A 15,417-nucleotide genomic window follows, 5' to 3' on the forward strand; every position below is an offset into this window, starting at 1 on the left:
ACCCCCGAATGCTTCCCTTGTAAAATGATCCGAGATTTGGATCAAAGATCCGGATCTTTTCAATGAACCGATTCGAATCATCCGGATCATTGAAAAGATCCAAACTTCGCATCTCTACCTCCTACTAAAAAAGCAAAGCTTGGTGTAATTGCCTTCTTAAAAAAGAAGGAAATTTGCAATAATTCAGTTATAAATGAACATTTGTGGTTACCCACAATGCACTACTACTAAATATGCAAATTATCCCTTTTCGCCCTTGTTAAGCCAAGCAAGCATCCAGAACCGCTGGTGTATAGCAAGCCTATAGCTTTAAGTTTTACACAGCCATATCAAACCCACATGTAGACAGCCTGTTTCGGACTTTTGGTCCTCATCAGTACATGGCAGGGATTGATAAGGCTGTATGAAATAGGGCTTGGACCAGTACAACAGAGTAACCAAGCAGCCCAGGGTGACCCAAACTACTAAGAATGTATAGGAGGATAAAAGGAACCTAAAAGCCCTCCTACTAAAAAAAAAACCAAAGCTTGGTGTAATTGCCTTCTTAAAACAGAAGGAAATTTGCAATAATTCAGTTATAAATGAACATTTGTGGTTACCCACAATGCACTACTACTAAATATGCAAATTATCCCTTTTCGCCCTTGTTAAGCCAAGCAAGCATCCAGAACTGCTGGTGTATAGCAAGCCTATAGCTTTAAGTTTTACATAGCCATATCAAACCCACATGTAGACAGCCTGTTTCAGACTTTTGGTCCTCATCAGTACATGGCAGGGATTGATAAGGCTGTATGAAATAGGGCTTGGACGATCCATCTGATCGGCAGGTTGTTGTGGGTGTGGCTGTGGGAATCAAAACATGTACATTAAAAGTCTGTGTAGGCAATTACACCAAACTGTGCAGAGAGTAAGAAAAATCTTTTTTTTTTTTTTTCTTTTTTACTAATCATCTTTTAAAGTACTTCTTTAAAGTGTTTGGTGTTTTTTTTACTATTCAGGCTTCTTTCACACTATTTCCGTTACGTTGTGGTGCAATGGACAGGCAATAAAGAGCCAGGCACTCAATAAACATAGACTTTACTATCCTCACATAGATCAGTAACGCATCACAAGGTGGACAACAAACAGCAGTGGGGGTACCGTTTGCATCCTGACAGTCGTTTTGCGGCCAAGGGGCTTGATTCACTAAACCAAGATAACTCAAATATCACACCTTATCAAAGATATCACACCTTATCGCCCCTGCGGCTTCGTAGCGCTCACTATGCTACTCTGATAAGCCATGTTAACTTTGATAAGGTGTGATATTTGAGTTATCACGGTTTAGTGAATCAAGCCCAAGTTACGCTTCATCATAGGCTTGTATGCAAAGAAGCCTCTGACGAAGCGAAATTTGTCTGCGAAATGGCTGCCAAGCCACAAGCTGTACCCCAACTGCTGTTTGTTGTCTCTCTTGTGATGTGTTAGGGCCCGTTTCCACTATCACGAATTCGCATGCGGGCATAGCCAGTGCAAGTGGATGGGACTGTTTCCACTTGTGCGTTTTCCTGCACGTTTTTCTGTGTAGAAAAAATCTGCAGGGTAGGGCCCTCAGAATTCGCCTGCGTGTGGAATGCAGGCGAATCGCACGCAATGTATTTAATAGGGAAATCGCATGCGTTTTCCCCATGCGTTTTTTGCCGTGATTTCGCATGCGATTTCGCATAGGTACCCATGTTAATTCACACAGGCAGTGACATGGTTAAAATTGCATCACCCTTACCTATGCGAAATCGCATGCGAAATCGTGGCAAAAAACGCATGCGGAATCGCACCCGCATGCGATTTTCCTGCGGTGATTCGCCGGCGATTCCGCAACGCTATAGTGGAAACGGGCCCTTACTGATCCATGTGAGGATAATCAGGGATAGTCGTAGTCAGCCAACTTCGCTACGCTAGAACTACATGTATTTTTACGCAAATACGCTTCGCAATCCACGGCTATGTAATCAGAAACTTCGCTACGTTTGCATTCCGTAGACTACGTGTTAAAATACGCAAGCTTCGCGTAGTGCGAAGCGTAGTTGATGCGACCGCTTATGCCCTTATGCGGAAAAATTTCCGCAATAATCTTCAACCTATTTGCAAATATAAACTAATATAAGCGTACATTCCACCTTCCAATGCGGAATTGTATGCGTATAAAAGGGCAATAATATTTCTGCACATGCGCAATGATCCATATAGATGCAGTTACCGCACGCGTAGTTGACTTCGCAATACATACGTCAACTACGCGTAGCTGGTGAAGCTTCGCATAGTGGGACTACGACTACGTGGAAATGCGTACGTGTAGTTCTTAAACTTCACCTACGAACTATGATGCGTAGTTGCGTACTACGACGCTTAGATTCGCGCTGGGGTAGTTCACGAGCAACCCTGAGGATAATAAAGTGTATGGCTATCGAGTGCCCTAATTCACCGTGAGCACAGGTAACAGGACTTTAGGATACCCTATCACTGCCTATCTAGTGCCAGTAACTTTTTCTACCTATTGGAAATAGCCAATATAATTGAAACACAATGGAATTCTATTTTAATGGGGGTTTTCCCACTGGTAGTTTTGTGATGCAGTGCGACAAGTCCCGACAGGACAATTCACAGCCTGCAGTACATTACCAGGCGCCACGCACTGTGCTATTATAAAGTCAGTGGGCTGTATGGAGCACCGTATGGGTCGCATTACAGCGTTAAGCTACGATGTGACTTTACACAACCTTTGCATTGTGATTCAATATTTCAGGATATGCAACGCAAGGTAGGTAGTGTGAAAGGGGCCTAATAGGAATGGGTAAGGATAGAAACGTGCTACATGCTTAACTCTTGACTAGTTTGAAATAATCTGATTTTGTCTCACAGTACAACAGCACCCCACTTTAGCTACATCTCTATATGTTTCTTGGTGGTCTTTTTTATCTTTGTTCACCCCATCATTTGTACACCACATCTCTGTATGTTCATCTTGTGTTTCCTTGCTGCCACAACGCAAGAAATTACAAAATGAAAGGGCGATACGGCCACAAACTGTGCTAACATTTGCTGCAGGTTCTGAAACTTCACCCTGTGTGTGCTGCTGAGGAGGGTTAACTAAAAGTTGCTGCCTTTCCTGCTGTTCTGGTGTTTTCGTGTCAACTGAAAGTTGCTGCTTTTCCTTCTCTTGTAATTTTTTTGTGTCAACTAAAAGTAGCTTTTTTACTTTTGGCTCTTGCGGTGTTTTTGAAATTATATCCTTACTGCTAGTGACGTTTTGAGTGATCTCACCAGATCCCGATGTGTTAATATCTTTTATGTCATCATTTTCCCCATCTTTCCAGTGTTCTCTTTGTTGGTCTAGTGAAGGCATTTTATTGCCATTCAGGGAATCTAAATATGGCATTACTAAACTGGACATTGTATCTTCCTTTTCTTTGGGCAGTTCTATTACATTGTCTCCTGAGTTTTTATTCACATTTCCTTCCGTTGGTTTCATTTCCTTTGTGGCATTAATCATTTTGGTGGATAAATCTTCACCTGTATACTGGATATCATCAAGTGACCTATCTGGATCTCCCTTGCCACTGGAAATTATGGACTCTTCATGGTTGCTTTCATTAATTTCAACAGCGTATGGTCTACTGCTACCATATTTCTGTGACTCATTTTTTACAGACAGCTTAGCTGCCTTCATACCATCGTTCATTAACTCACTAGAGATGGTGAGTAGAGATTCGTTTGGACTTGTGGCCCGAGAGTCCTCTGTGTTGTAGTGATTGAACCCTTCACTCTGATTTGTATGTGTGTTTCTTTGATCTTCCAGATCTCTCCTATCTGAGGAGGCATGCTTCTCAGGTACTTCAGATGCATGGTGGCTTTGACCAGGGTTCAACAATTTGTTTGTTTTTGTTTCATCCTCCACTATTTCATCTTTCTTTTCATTAGTGTATTGCTCGATATCTTCTGGGAGATTGTATTTCTGAAGCTTCTCCAAAGGTCCCCAAATAAAACCCACTTTTGGTTCTTCATATTTCTCCCAGGCAAAGTGCACCAGCTCTTGTCGCTTTTTCTTGTTCCTTACAGTGAACATGAAATAGTCCAGGACACTTTTCTTTACATTTCTTAGTTCACCTTTGCATAGGGTTTCCTCCAGGAAGAACCTCACCAGAGGGGCCTGGAAGTGTTGATAACCCATTTCCCCCAAACACTTCAGAATCCGTGTGATCCGCAGGTTGTTGTGGGTGTGGCTGTGGGAATCAAAACATGTACATTAAAAGTCTGTTTAAAAATTATTTTTTTAAATTTTATTTTATTTCTCTTAACATCCCTTCCAAAGTACTATTGAGAACATCCACTCCCAAGGCCGGATTTATGCTTTTTCCGCCCCTAAGTCAAGTGTGTTGGGGCTCCCCTCCCAAGTGCAGCAGTGCCCATCCCAACAACTATATCATATCCAGGTGCCCCCTTGGGCTGCAGCTAGCAAAGGCCCAGGCTTTTTTGCATCCACCATTTATGTGATGGGGTGGGGGGAATGGGTGATCTCTCCATACTGTGCCTGGGGGTATATCAAAGGTAGGTGGAGCCTGTCCGAGCTCTGCCCCACAATGGGCCAGCCCAATATATTATTGCACAGCTTGGTTCCATGGGAGATCACAGTGTGTAAGACTAAGTCAGAGGGGCTTGACACCATGTCAGAAGAGGTGCAATGGTGGCACAGGCAGCCCAAATGTGCTCCTGTAATATTTATATTTTGTGGTGTAGCGTGGTGCCAGAGGTGAACGAAGTGTCGGACTTACATCCAGCCATACTGCTGGGGAGAACTTCCTGTGTGGGCATTGGCATAGCTAAGTAGCTAGCGGCTCCTGTGCAAGTTTTACATTGGCACGTCTAAAGAAATTGGAGCACCAAAATCTGCCAAAATCTGCTGCAGTGACAGAGACTCAAAGAACAGTTTGCTAATTATGACAATTCAAAGCACATGTAGAGGTGTTAATTATCAGCATAGAACCACTGGAGAGAGGATACAGCAGTTGAAGGAGGGCCCTTGATGGTCCCTCTACTCCTGGGGCCCCGTTGCGGTCGCTATCTCTACATCCCCTATTGCTATGCCAGTGTGTGTTGGTTAGGGCATATCCGAAGAATGAGTAAAGTATTGTCTTTGACTAAGAAACTTCTTAAAGAGGAACTGTAGTGAACATAACAATGAATAATTTGATTATTTTTTACAATATTAATTTATAGATTATTTAGTCAGTGTTTGCCCATTGTAAAATCTTACCTTTCCCTGATTTATATTCTGAAATGTATCACTGTTGGTGACGTCTTTAGTTCTACCAGGTGATGTGTACAGAATGTTGGTTACTGAGAGTTCTATTCACAGAGGGAAGATGCGGGTTACTTGGCAGCTTGAAACAGCTGTTATCTCTCACAATGCAATGAGGTTCACAGACAGCAATCTGTCAGGACCATGGCCCTGACATCACACTGTGGAAGGGGGCTTACCACAATATCAGCCCCCCCCCCCCCCCCCCGATGATCTGTTTGAGAAAAGGGAAAGATTTATCGTGGGCAGGGACGGATCTAGGGAGGGGCAGGCGGGTATCTTGCCCCCGGCGCAGTGTGTTGAATTCTTAAAAAGGCGGCAAAATTTGGATGGGGAAATAAACACTTGGCAGTTGGCAGCATTGATAGGCGGGCGTGGGAGCGTGACGAGTCTGGCTGATGTACTTCAACTAAATAAATGTGACCACCCTGGGGATACCAAATTATCAAATGCTTTATTGTACTCACATAAATATAAACAGAACACCTCCGTCTTAAAAACATTTAAAATACATGTGGAGCGCTCCGTTCAAGCACAACCCAGCATACCACAAGCACCCCTCATCCACACTGGTACCGGTACCAACTACGATAAACTCAGAGTGGGGAGACAGAGGTAGCCAGGTCTGCTGCATGAACTTGATCCTCAGCTCATTAAGGGTTCCCGATCTTTGTACAGCCACATCACTTAGCTGGATGACAGCAATCGGTACCTCACCAGTCTTGCCGCGCAGCCACCAGTCAAATTTCCCGGATGTCCGTTTAAGGGGCTGTCTACTGGCAGTCTGGCTGATGTGTCACTGGTAATGACGAGTGAGACTCGTCATTACCAGCAGGGAGATCTCTAGCTCCTCTGCGGCCTTTCCCCTGTTCTATTCCCCCCCGTGTATAGCAATCCCCCCCACCTTCTTCCTCTCGAGGGTGGTGATCTGCTGACCCCTTTGTTGCAATCTCCCGCTTCTTCTCCCCTCCAAGGGTGGCAATTTACTGACCCCCCGTTTGTTGTGATTTACTAACCCCCCCCCCCCCCCCGTGTGGCGACTAACACCCCCCCCCCCCCCCCACAACCCCAGTTTTTCCCACAATCCTTCAGGGCAAGGTGAGACGTCGCCCCTCCCAGACGCAGGAACAGACAGCACTTCCCCTATAAAACATTGAAACCGTTAGTCCACCCTCAGTGCTGTTTGTTCCTGCGTCCAGGCAGGTCGGCATCTCCCCTAGGGATTGAGCCTGTGTGCTGGGCTGCAGGTTTTAATTCCGTGGGCGGCTGAGATGGTGGTACCGAGGCCATCTAGCCTGCGCTTCACGCTGGACACCCGAGTGAAGTTTGCCTACCTTTCCGCTCCTGAATGTAGGAGGGCAAGTGTGGAGGGCATGGCGTTCTTTCCCGCTCTGAATGAGGTGGGTTCCGGAGGTCAGGTAAGGCGCTGGCGTGCTGTTGCTGGCTGGGCGTGGGGAGGTGCATAGCGCATGATGGACGATGGTCCGAGTGGTTCCCCTGTGATGCGTACCTTCCGGCGGGTATTCCGGAAGACGCGCTTTAGCCTGTCGGGCTTTCTCTCCGTCACTTCCGGTCCCGCCTCCGTGAGTTCTGGGCGGAGGGATAAGAGAACGCTGTGCGTGGCTGGCGGGCATTGCTGTTGCTCTGCAGTGGAGAGACTGCTGTCTTGGCTGCTGGATTCCTCCAGGATGTCGGCGCCGGATAAGGCCGAGAGTAACCCAGCCGCTCAGAAGGTGAGAGTATGGGATCTCATTCTGAGCCATACTCTAATGTGCATTGGGTTATGCTTATATCTGCTTTTTTGTTTGTATATTTTGCAGGCTAAACAAACTGATGCAGGAGATAAGGCGAGGCCTCCTCCTACCTATAAGCGATGCCCTATGTGTAGCGTTAAGATGCCATTGCCATACTCCAAAACTTTGTGTCAACAGTGTATGGATAAAGTTTTGGGAGAGCAGTCAGGTCCCTCTGTACAGGAGACTTTGCAGGCTTTCAGGGAGGAGATTAACTCTTCATTGGCTTCATTTAAATCCTCTTTAACAGTAGCAGGTGCCTCTACTTCTCAGGTTGCAACTGTTTCTGTTCCTGTTTCGAATCCTATCTCAGAAAGTGGGAATCAGGATCAAGGGGAGACAGGGGTTAGTTCAGCAGAGTCTGATTCTAGAGAGATTAAACTTGATACATCTTCTAGGTTTAAATTCCATGTGGAAGATACTGAAGCCTTGATTGCAGCTATTAATGATACGCTAGGATTAAATAAGGATACGGTCTCTGGGTTATCCATACATGATCAATTATATAAGGGGATGGAGGAGAAGGAAGGTCTGACTTTTCCTGTCCACAATGCTATTAAGCAGTCTATTCTCAGAGAGTGGAAAGATCCTGAGAAAAGGCTGTTTATTTCTAAATCAGTGAAACGCAGATTTCCTTTCACCGTTGAAGATTCGGCTCTTTGGGACAAATATCCAAAATTGGACGCTCCTTTTTCTCAGGTCTCCAAACCAGGTGATTTGGCATTTGAGGATCTAGGGGATCTTAAAGATCCTGTAGATAGGAAAATTGATGCTTATCTCAAGAGATCCTGGGAGGCAACGGCAGCCTCCTTTAGGCCTGCGGTAGCTTCTACATGTGTTGCCAGAACACTTGAGTTATGGGTCAATCAACTAAAAGCTAGCATTCTTGCACTTGCTTCAGTTGAGCAATTGTTGGAATCTATCACGGTTCTAAATAAGGCGACTAATTATTTGGCAGATGCTTCTGCAGAAGCGGTTAGGTTTACTGCTAGGGCAACGGCTCTGGTGAATGTGGCATGCAGGGCTCTGTGGTTGAAAACTTGGGATGGTAATTTAGCATCCAAAAACAGACTGTGTGGAGTTCCTTTTTCTGGAGATTTGCTGTTTGGTCCAGATTTGGACTTGGCTCTAGAAAGGACTTCGAATAAAAGAAAGACCTTTCCTAGGAAGCAAAAAACAGCGAGTAAACGTTTTTTTCGTAGACCAAAAGCTGATCAAAAAGAACCTGCTAGGGAGCAAAAAGGAGTCAAAAGATGGTTCTCTGACAAATCCAGAAGGGGGGGGTTTAGTTCTAAGCCCTCGGAATCTCAAATGAAACCACAATGACTCGTTTGTGGAGGTGGGGGGAAGACTAAAGTACTTTGCCCACAAGTGGTCAACAATGACAAAGAGTCCGTTCATTCGGCAGGCAATCAAATTCGGTTATCAGATAGAGTTTGCTTTACCCCCTCCGTCAAGATTCATAGTGTCGGGACACCCAAAGGATCCGGCTCTTTTACCCGAGATCTTAGAAATATTAAAAAGCATGTTAGATCAAAATGTAGTTGGCAATGTTCCAAGGAAGGAACAAAAAGAAGGTTTCTATTCAACAATATTTCTAGTAAAGAAACAATCGGGAAGGTTCCGATTGATTCTAAATTTAAAGAAACTAAATCCATACATGAGAAAGAAAAGATTTCGTATGGAAACGATTTTTACAGTAAGAGATCTGTTATTTCCCGGAGCTTTTATGGCATCTCTAGACCTCAGAGATGCCTATTGGCACGTTCCAATTCACAAAAGGTCACAGAAATTCTTAAGATTTGCTCTCCAGATAGACGGTCAGGTGAGGCACTTTCAGTTCCTATGCCTCCCATTTGGGATCACTTCCGCACCAAGGATATTCACAAAGATCCTAGGGGAAGCTCTAATGCCATTAAGAGAGGAGTCAGTCCTTGTTGTGCCTTATCTGGACGACCTGCTGATACTGGGAAGTTCGGAGGCACAGGTAAGACATCATCTGCAGATGGTGTCAACTCATTTGCAATCCTTGGGCTGGATTATAAATCGAGAAAAATCATGCCTAGATCCAAGCCAAAATATGGTGTTTCTAGGTATTTTGATAGATTCTGTAAGTCAAAAGTTGTTTCTTCCACAGGAAAAAGTGGAAAGGGTGAAATTGGCAGTTCAAAAATTGCAGGAGGAATTACGGCCTACGCTGAGATTGGTCTCTCGAGTGTTGGGGTTGATGTCCTCAACAATGGTGGCAGTGCCATGGGCATTGTCTCATATAAGGAGACTCCAGCGGGTATTCCTGGAAAATTGGGATGGTCAGCCTCAAAGTCTGGAGATTCGTGTGAGAATTCCAGCGTCAGCCTCTTTTTCCCTTCAATGGTGGTTGAAAGAAGTCAACTTGGTGAAGGGAAAACTGTGGAAGGAGCCGGTAGATCAAATTTTAACCACAGATGCAAGTTCGTGGGGTTGGGGGGCTCATGTGGGACATGTAGCCTTCCAGGGCAAATGGTCAAAAACAGAGTCCCAAATGTCCTCGAATTGGAGAGAATTGAGAGCTGTGAAATTGGCTTTGATTCAAGCAAAGTCCATTCTGTGTCAATCGCACGTCCTGGTTCAGTCAGACAACATTACAACTGTGGCGTTCCTAAACAAACAGGGAGGCACGAAATCCCTGTTATTGCAGGAAGAAGCGGAAGAGATTTTATTTTGGGCAGAAGAGAATGTGTTGTCCTTGAGAGCAGTCCATCTCAAGGGCACATTGAACATAGATGCAGACAAATTGAGCAGAAATGCAATTCTGACTTCAGAATGGTCCTTAAACAAGAAAATATTTTTACAGATTGTAGACAGATGGGGAACACCATCGGTGGATCTGTTGGCAACACAGGAGAATGCGCAGGTACAAAGGTATTATTCTTTGAACCCGAGAGACGATGCGATTGGAGTAAATGCATTCAATCACCAATGGAACTTTCATTTGATGTATGTGTTTCCACCTCTAAACATGATCCCGGCTGTTCTCAGGAAATGGAGAGATCTGAGAGGACGCATAATTCTGATTGCGCCTCGCTGGGCCAGAAGGAGCTGGTTTGCAATGATGAAGTCATTTACAGTCGAGGAGCCTTGGATGCTTCCTCTGATACCGGATCTGCTAGTGCAGGGAAATCTATGGCACCCGCATCCAGAGTGCCTGAATCTGGCAGCTTGGATCCTGAATTAGACTGGTTAAGAGGGTTGGGAGTGTCCAATAAAGCAGCGTTGACATTGATCGGAAGTCGAAAAGAGGTTACGAGAAAGATCTATTTAAAATACTGGAAGACTTTTCACCTTTGGTTGAAAAAGTCAAAGTTTAATAACCTATCTATCCCAGCAGTTTTGGATTTTCTCCAGGATGGATGGGATAAAAAGTTGTCGGTCAATACATTAAGAGTTCAGATGGCAGCCCTTTCAGCTCTGTCGGGTCTTCCGATTTCTTCATCTCCTCTAATTTTAAGATTCATGAAAGCTGTATCAAGGAAATCTCCGGTGTTTAAACCGTATGTGTCTCCATGAGATTTATCCATAGTGTTGCAGGGTTTATCTAGAGGGCCGTTTGAGCCATTGACAGATTGTTCCCTTAAGAATCTCACCCTTAAGGTAGTTTTTTTTTATTGCAATAACTTCAGCAAGAAGGGTAAGCGAATTGCAGGCTTTATCAGTTAAAAATCCCTATTTTCAGGACTTTCAGGATAGGTTTGTGCTGCAGACTGACCCAAAATTCTGTCCAAAGGTAATGTCTAAATTTCATAGATCACAGGATATAGTCTTGCCTACATTCTGTGTAAATCCAAGTTGTGAGAAAACAAGAGTATTTCACACATTGGATGTTAGAAGATCAGTGTTGGAATATTTAGCCAGGACGGCTAGGTTTAGGAAATCAGATTCATTATTTTTATTATTTTCAGGCAAGAATGCAGGACAGGCTGCATCTAAGTCTACAATTGCAAATTGGATCAGGCCAGCTATTATTGAGGCTTACAGAGTAATGAAGGTAGACCCTCCAGCTTCTTTTAAAGCTCATTCTACAAGGGCCATGGCAGCTTCATGGGCCAATAGGGCAGGAGCTTCTCCTGAGCAGATCTGCAAGGCAGCGACATGGTCGACCTTTTCTACATTCATTCGCCATTATCGAGTGGATGCATTGTCGGCTCATGACCAAGCGTTTGGAAGGAAGATTCTCCAAGCAGTGGTCCCACCCTGAGGTTGTATTACTTGTTAATCGTCTCACCTTGCCCTGAAGGATTGTGGGAAAAAAGCAGAGTTAGTACCTGCTAATGATGTTTTGAACAATCCTTCAGGGCAACGATCCCACCCGGGTGTTTTGTCCTTGTCTGATAATTGCACTTTGTGTGGGTTAGTTGGTTGTTCACCTGTCGGTACTTGTCTAAACGCACTGAGGGTGGACTAACGGTTTCAATGTTTTATAGGGGAAGTGCTGTCTGTTCCTGCGTCTGGGAGGGGCGACGTCTCACCTTGCCCTGAAGGATTGTTCAAAACATCGTTAGCAGGTACTAACTCTGCTTTTCTACAGCTTGACATTCTTTTGAGGAAGGGAGGTGTACAGGAGAATGGGGTCCATTTGAGAAACTTGGGTCATAATGGACAGTGGTTCTGGGGATGCTGAAACGTTGCCAAAAGTTACTCCCCGAAATGTGTCTCAGCCTCTCAGTGACCCCAAACTGTGCCCGAGTCTTCCTGTGACCTTATATTGTGTTCCCCAAAATGTGACCCAACTTCCCAAAAGTCTCCAAAATGTTTCATACTATAAAAATGAGGGGCCCTGGGAAGCTTAGACACTTTAGGATGCACTTTAGGATGCACGGTCAGCATGCACTGGAGTGGCATAGAGACTGAGAAAGCGTGTTGGGTAGAACTAGGAGGTAAAGGGCACTGGAAAGTTGGGAGTGATGCAAAGGCACTGAGAAGACTTCATGTATTTTGAGGGTCACTGGGAAAAAAAGGACATAATGATTCAGGGACATATTTTAGGGAACACAAAAATTTCCCTGTATGGGAATGTCTCAAATAGGAGAACAAATGTAAAATGTAGCTTTTAATAAAATTTCTTTAAAAAGATTGAGAAAAGGAGGCTATCGTGATGCCGGAAGCAGGGCTGGTTTTATACTGCCACCTGAAGCAATGCATTGTGAAGATGGACCCTCCGACACGTGTGTGCAAAGCCAGACCAGAGAGCAGAGAGACACATCAGGCTGTGCATTACAGGCACTGGCACTACGTTTACCTCCCCCTGCTTCCTCCATCATCTCCTCCCTGCTGACCTGCAGCATCTGATCCCCAGGATGCCAGGTATGTGTTGCACCGACGCCCCATCACTCACTCGCTCTCAGCAGATTAGCGATGGGATCACCAGCCACACATAAAGTCCTGCTTCCTCTGACTACAGCGGTGCCTCATGTGACCCAGCAGCATGTAACAGGTCACATGAGACTCTGCTATAGACATGGATACAAGATGCTGAATGAGCAGATGATCCTATTGCTAAAACACTGAGAGCAGGTGAGTGAAGCAACGCTGTGCATCTAGAGATGGGGAGACGGGAAGTCAGGGGAGAGGGGGACATTTGGGGAGGGGAGCCGCCTCCTGCTGTCCTCTTATTATTGCCACCCTGAAGCACATCATTTGCATTGCTTCATGGAAGTACTGGCCCTGGCAGGAAGCTACATAGTCTGGGGAAGGAGCCTCTTCTGGCCTACCAGTGCAGGGATCAGCCAATGTAAAGTCCATGATTTCCCTCTCTCAGCTCATCCATAAGCTAAAAGTGAGGGAAATCAGAAACTTTGCATGAAATTTGATTAAATGTTAAGTTTGTTCTCTTATTTGGGACATTCCCATACAGGCAAATTTTTGTGTTACATATTTGAATTCGGAAAGTGTTTTGTACCATGTTTTTAGGGGGCACTTGGAAGCTGGAGTAGAATACAGACTCCCGGGGAAACCCTGGGAATGATACAGGGGCACTGGAAAAATGGAAATCGTTGCAAGGAACTCTTGGACACAAGGGGCAAAACGGAAAACTTGGTTGAGGGGGGTTATTGGAAAGCTGGGGAAATGTACAGGAGCACTCTGAAGCTGATAGGGGCAATGGGGAAGTAATTTGGGGGACACTTGACACCTAGGACCAGATACAAGGCCACTATGTCACCGAGATATGGTTTATAGGGGCAATGCAAATACTTCAGCTCTGCGGGGTGGGGTGGGAAACAGGTGGGCCAGAACTTCCTCTTACTCAGAGGGTGACAGCTGTGTACACAACAGGCCATTTTAAACTGGACCCTTATATTCTCTGTAAAGATCAGCAGCGTTCTGTCTGATAAAATAAGAACTGTACTAAATATAATGTAATGATTAAAATTGCTTATTTTTTACGATATTCATTTATAAATTATTTAGTCAGTGTTTGCCCATTGCAAAATTTTACTTTTTCCTTATTTACGGCCTGAAATATATCATGGGTGGCAACATCTTTACTGCTGGCAGGTGAGTAGAAATAATTAATGTGTAAGATGAAGGTGCCGCGTGTCTACAGTGGACGTGGTTTTATTCTGGGCCACCTGGTTCCATCTGTCCCTGCGTATGAGTTTGGTATTTTTATCTTATCCTGATTTTATTGGTTGTATTTGCAAACAATCTTCATTAACACAGTCTACACTTAAAGGACGCTTGAAGTGAGAGGCATGTGGAGGCTGCCATATTAGTTTCTTTTAAAGCAGTATCGTCACCATAAAAATGAAATTTCAACAGCAACTGATCTGAGTGTATTAAGTGATCAAGATGCTAATCCTGCATTCAAAACTTTCAAAACTTTTTCTACTGTTATGATTTGGAGTTATCACATACTTAGGGAGCACTGGCCCTTTAGTAGTCGGTGCCAAAGAATTGCATGCTGGGGGTTCTTTTTATCTATAATCTATACCTCCTCTTCCCTTTATTTCCCTGCCAGCTCCTTATCTGAAACCTAATCCCCTACTCACTTGTGTTTACAAGCAAGGCTGAGGCGACTCAGCAATTGGAGGAGACAAGAAAAAAAGTAAAGGGCAGAAATGACATCACGAGTTAGCCTTAACTGTGGGCAAAAGACATGACCCCCACCAGGAACAGAATTCTCATCATTTTCTATATAACATTCACTGAAATCAAAACGTGGACAGTATAATATATGTGTTATGTAAGTAGATCAAGTATTTATCTACTTACATATGTGTTTTTTTCCCCCTGGCATAGTATGGCTGATCCTACTGCTTTAAAACAACGCACATTGCCTGGCTGTCCAGCTGATCTTCTGCCTCTAATACTTTTAGCCATAGCCCCTGAACAAGCATGCAGATGAGGTGTTTCTAATGTCAGACTGGATTTTTCACATGCTTGTGTCAGGTATGTGATTCAGATACTACTGATGAATGAAATGATCTTTCTGGCAGGACTGCCAGGCAACTGGTATTGCTTAAAAGGAAAGAGATATGGTAGCCTCTATATCCCTCTCATTTCAGGTTACCTTTAACGGCTTTGTTTGCTTGTTTACCTATTTGGTTCATGTAATTTGTAGATGTAGATTTGGCTGTGGGAGGAGACCTCTGTGGTCCGTACTACGATCTTCTGACCAGTGTGGTGACAGCTGATGTGGAAATCCAGAGGAGAGTGAGGAGAGCATTTTAGCTGAATTCATCTTTACAGTTATTTATTGGACGTTAGGACATGTTTATATTTAGCAGCGGCTGCTATTGTGATTAATGTTGCAAGGTACTGATTTGTTTTAATTGATAGAGAAATAACACCTGGTAACAGAGAATGCTCTGGGATGAGAATTCCACATAGTTAAACAGCCTAGGCTAAATATCAGTGGGTGGGTAGGGCAATATATATGAAGTGTTTCTGATGCTGAAATCAGGAAAAGTATCATAAAAGTGGCTATCCTAAATAATTTACTACATTTGGCTAAATGTCACTACAGGGCCTCTTTAGATCCTCTATCAAAGACAAACCGGAGCCTTACCTGTTTAAGTTGGAAAATCTCTCCTCCCAGTTGTAAGCCCGGGTGACTTCCCCGGTCTTCGGGTTCTGAAGTTTAATTCCATAAAATCCCAGCATGAGCTTGTAAGACATCATAAACCGCCTTCTGATTTTGTCGTCATTCCTCATGTACTATAACAGATGTAGATATGTAAGTTTCTGATTTGTCATTATCATGTGCTAAAGCAGGATGTGATCACAGCAAATCAGAGCTTTGCAAATCGATCA

The 15,417-nt window shown here is 44.3% G+C and overlaps 1 protein-coding gene across 1 annotated transcript in view; it reads right to left on the reverse strand.

Moving 5' to 3' along the window:
* Positions 1 to 1,680: 1,680 nt before the first annotated feature.
* Positions 1,681 to 15,417, reverse strand: part of LOC137540713 (opioid growth factor receptor-like protein 1) — a 44,495-nt gene continuing 30,758 nt past the window's right edge. Inside the window, exons 8-9 of the mRNA XM_068261837.1 lie at positions 15,173 to 15,321; positions 1,681 to 4,259 (exon numbers count right to left, since the gene is read on the reverse strand). Of these exons, the coding sequence (XP_068117938.1) occupies positions 2,867 to 4,259; positions 15,173 to 15,321 (1,542 nt within the window). The 3' untranslated portion in view covers positions 1,681 to 2,866. The remainder of the gene's footprint in view (positions 4,260 to 15,172; positions 15,322 to 15,417) is intronic.

This window comes from Hyperolius riggenbachi, chromosome 12 (genome assembly GCF_040937935.1).
Source record: "Hyperolius riggenbachi isolate aHypRig1 chromosome 12, aHypRig1.pri, whole genome shotgun sequence".
NCBI classification, from domain to species: domain Eukaryota; kingdom Metazoa; phylum Chordata; class Amphibia; order Anura; family Hyperoliidae; genus Hyperolius; species Hyperolius riggenbachi.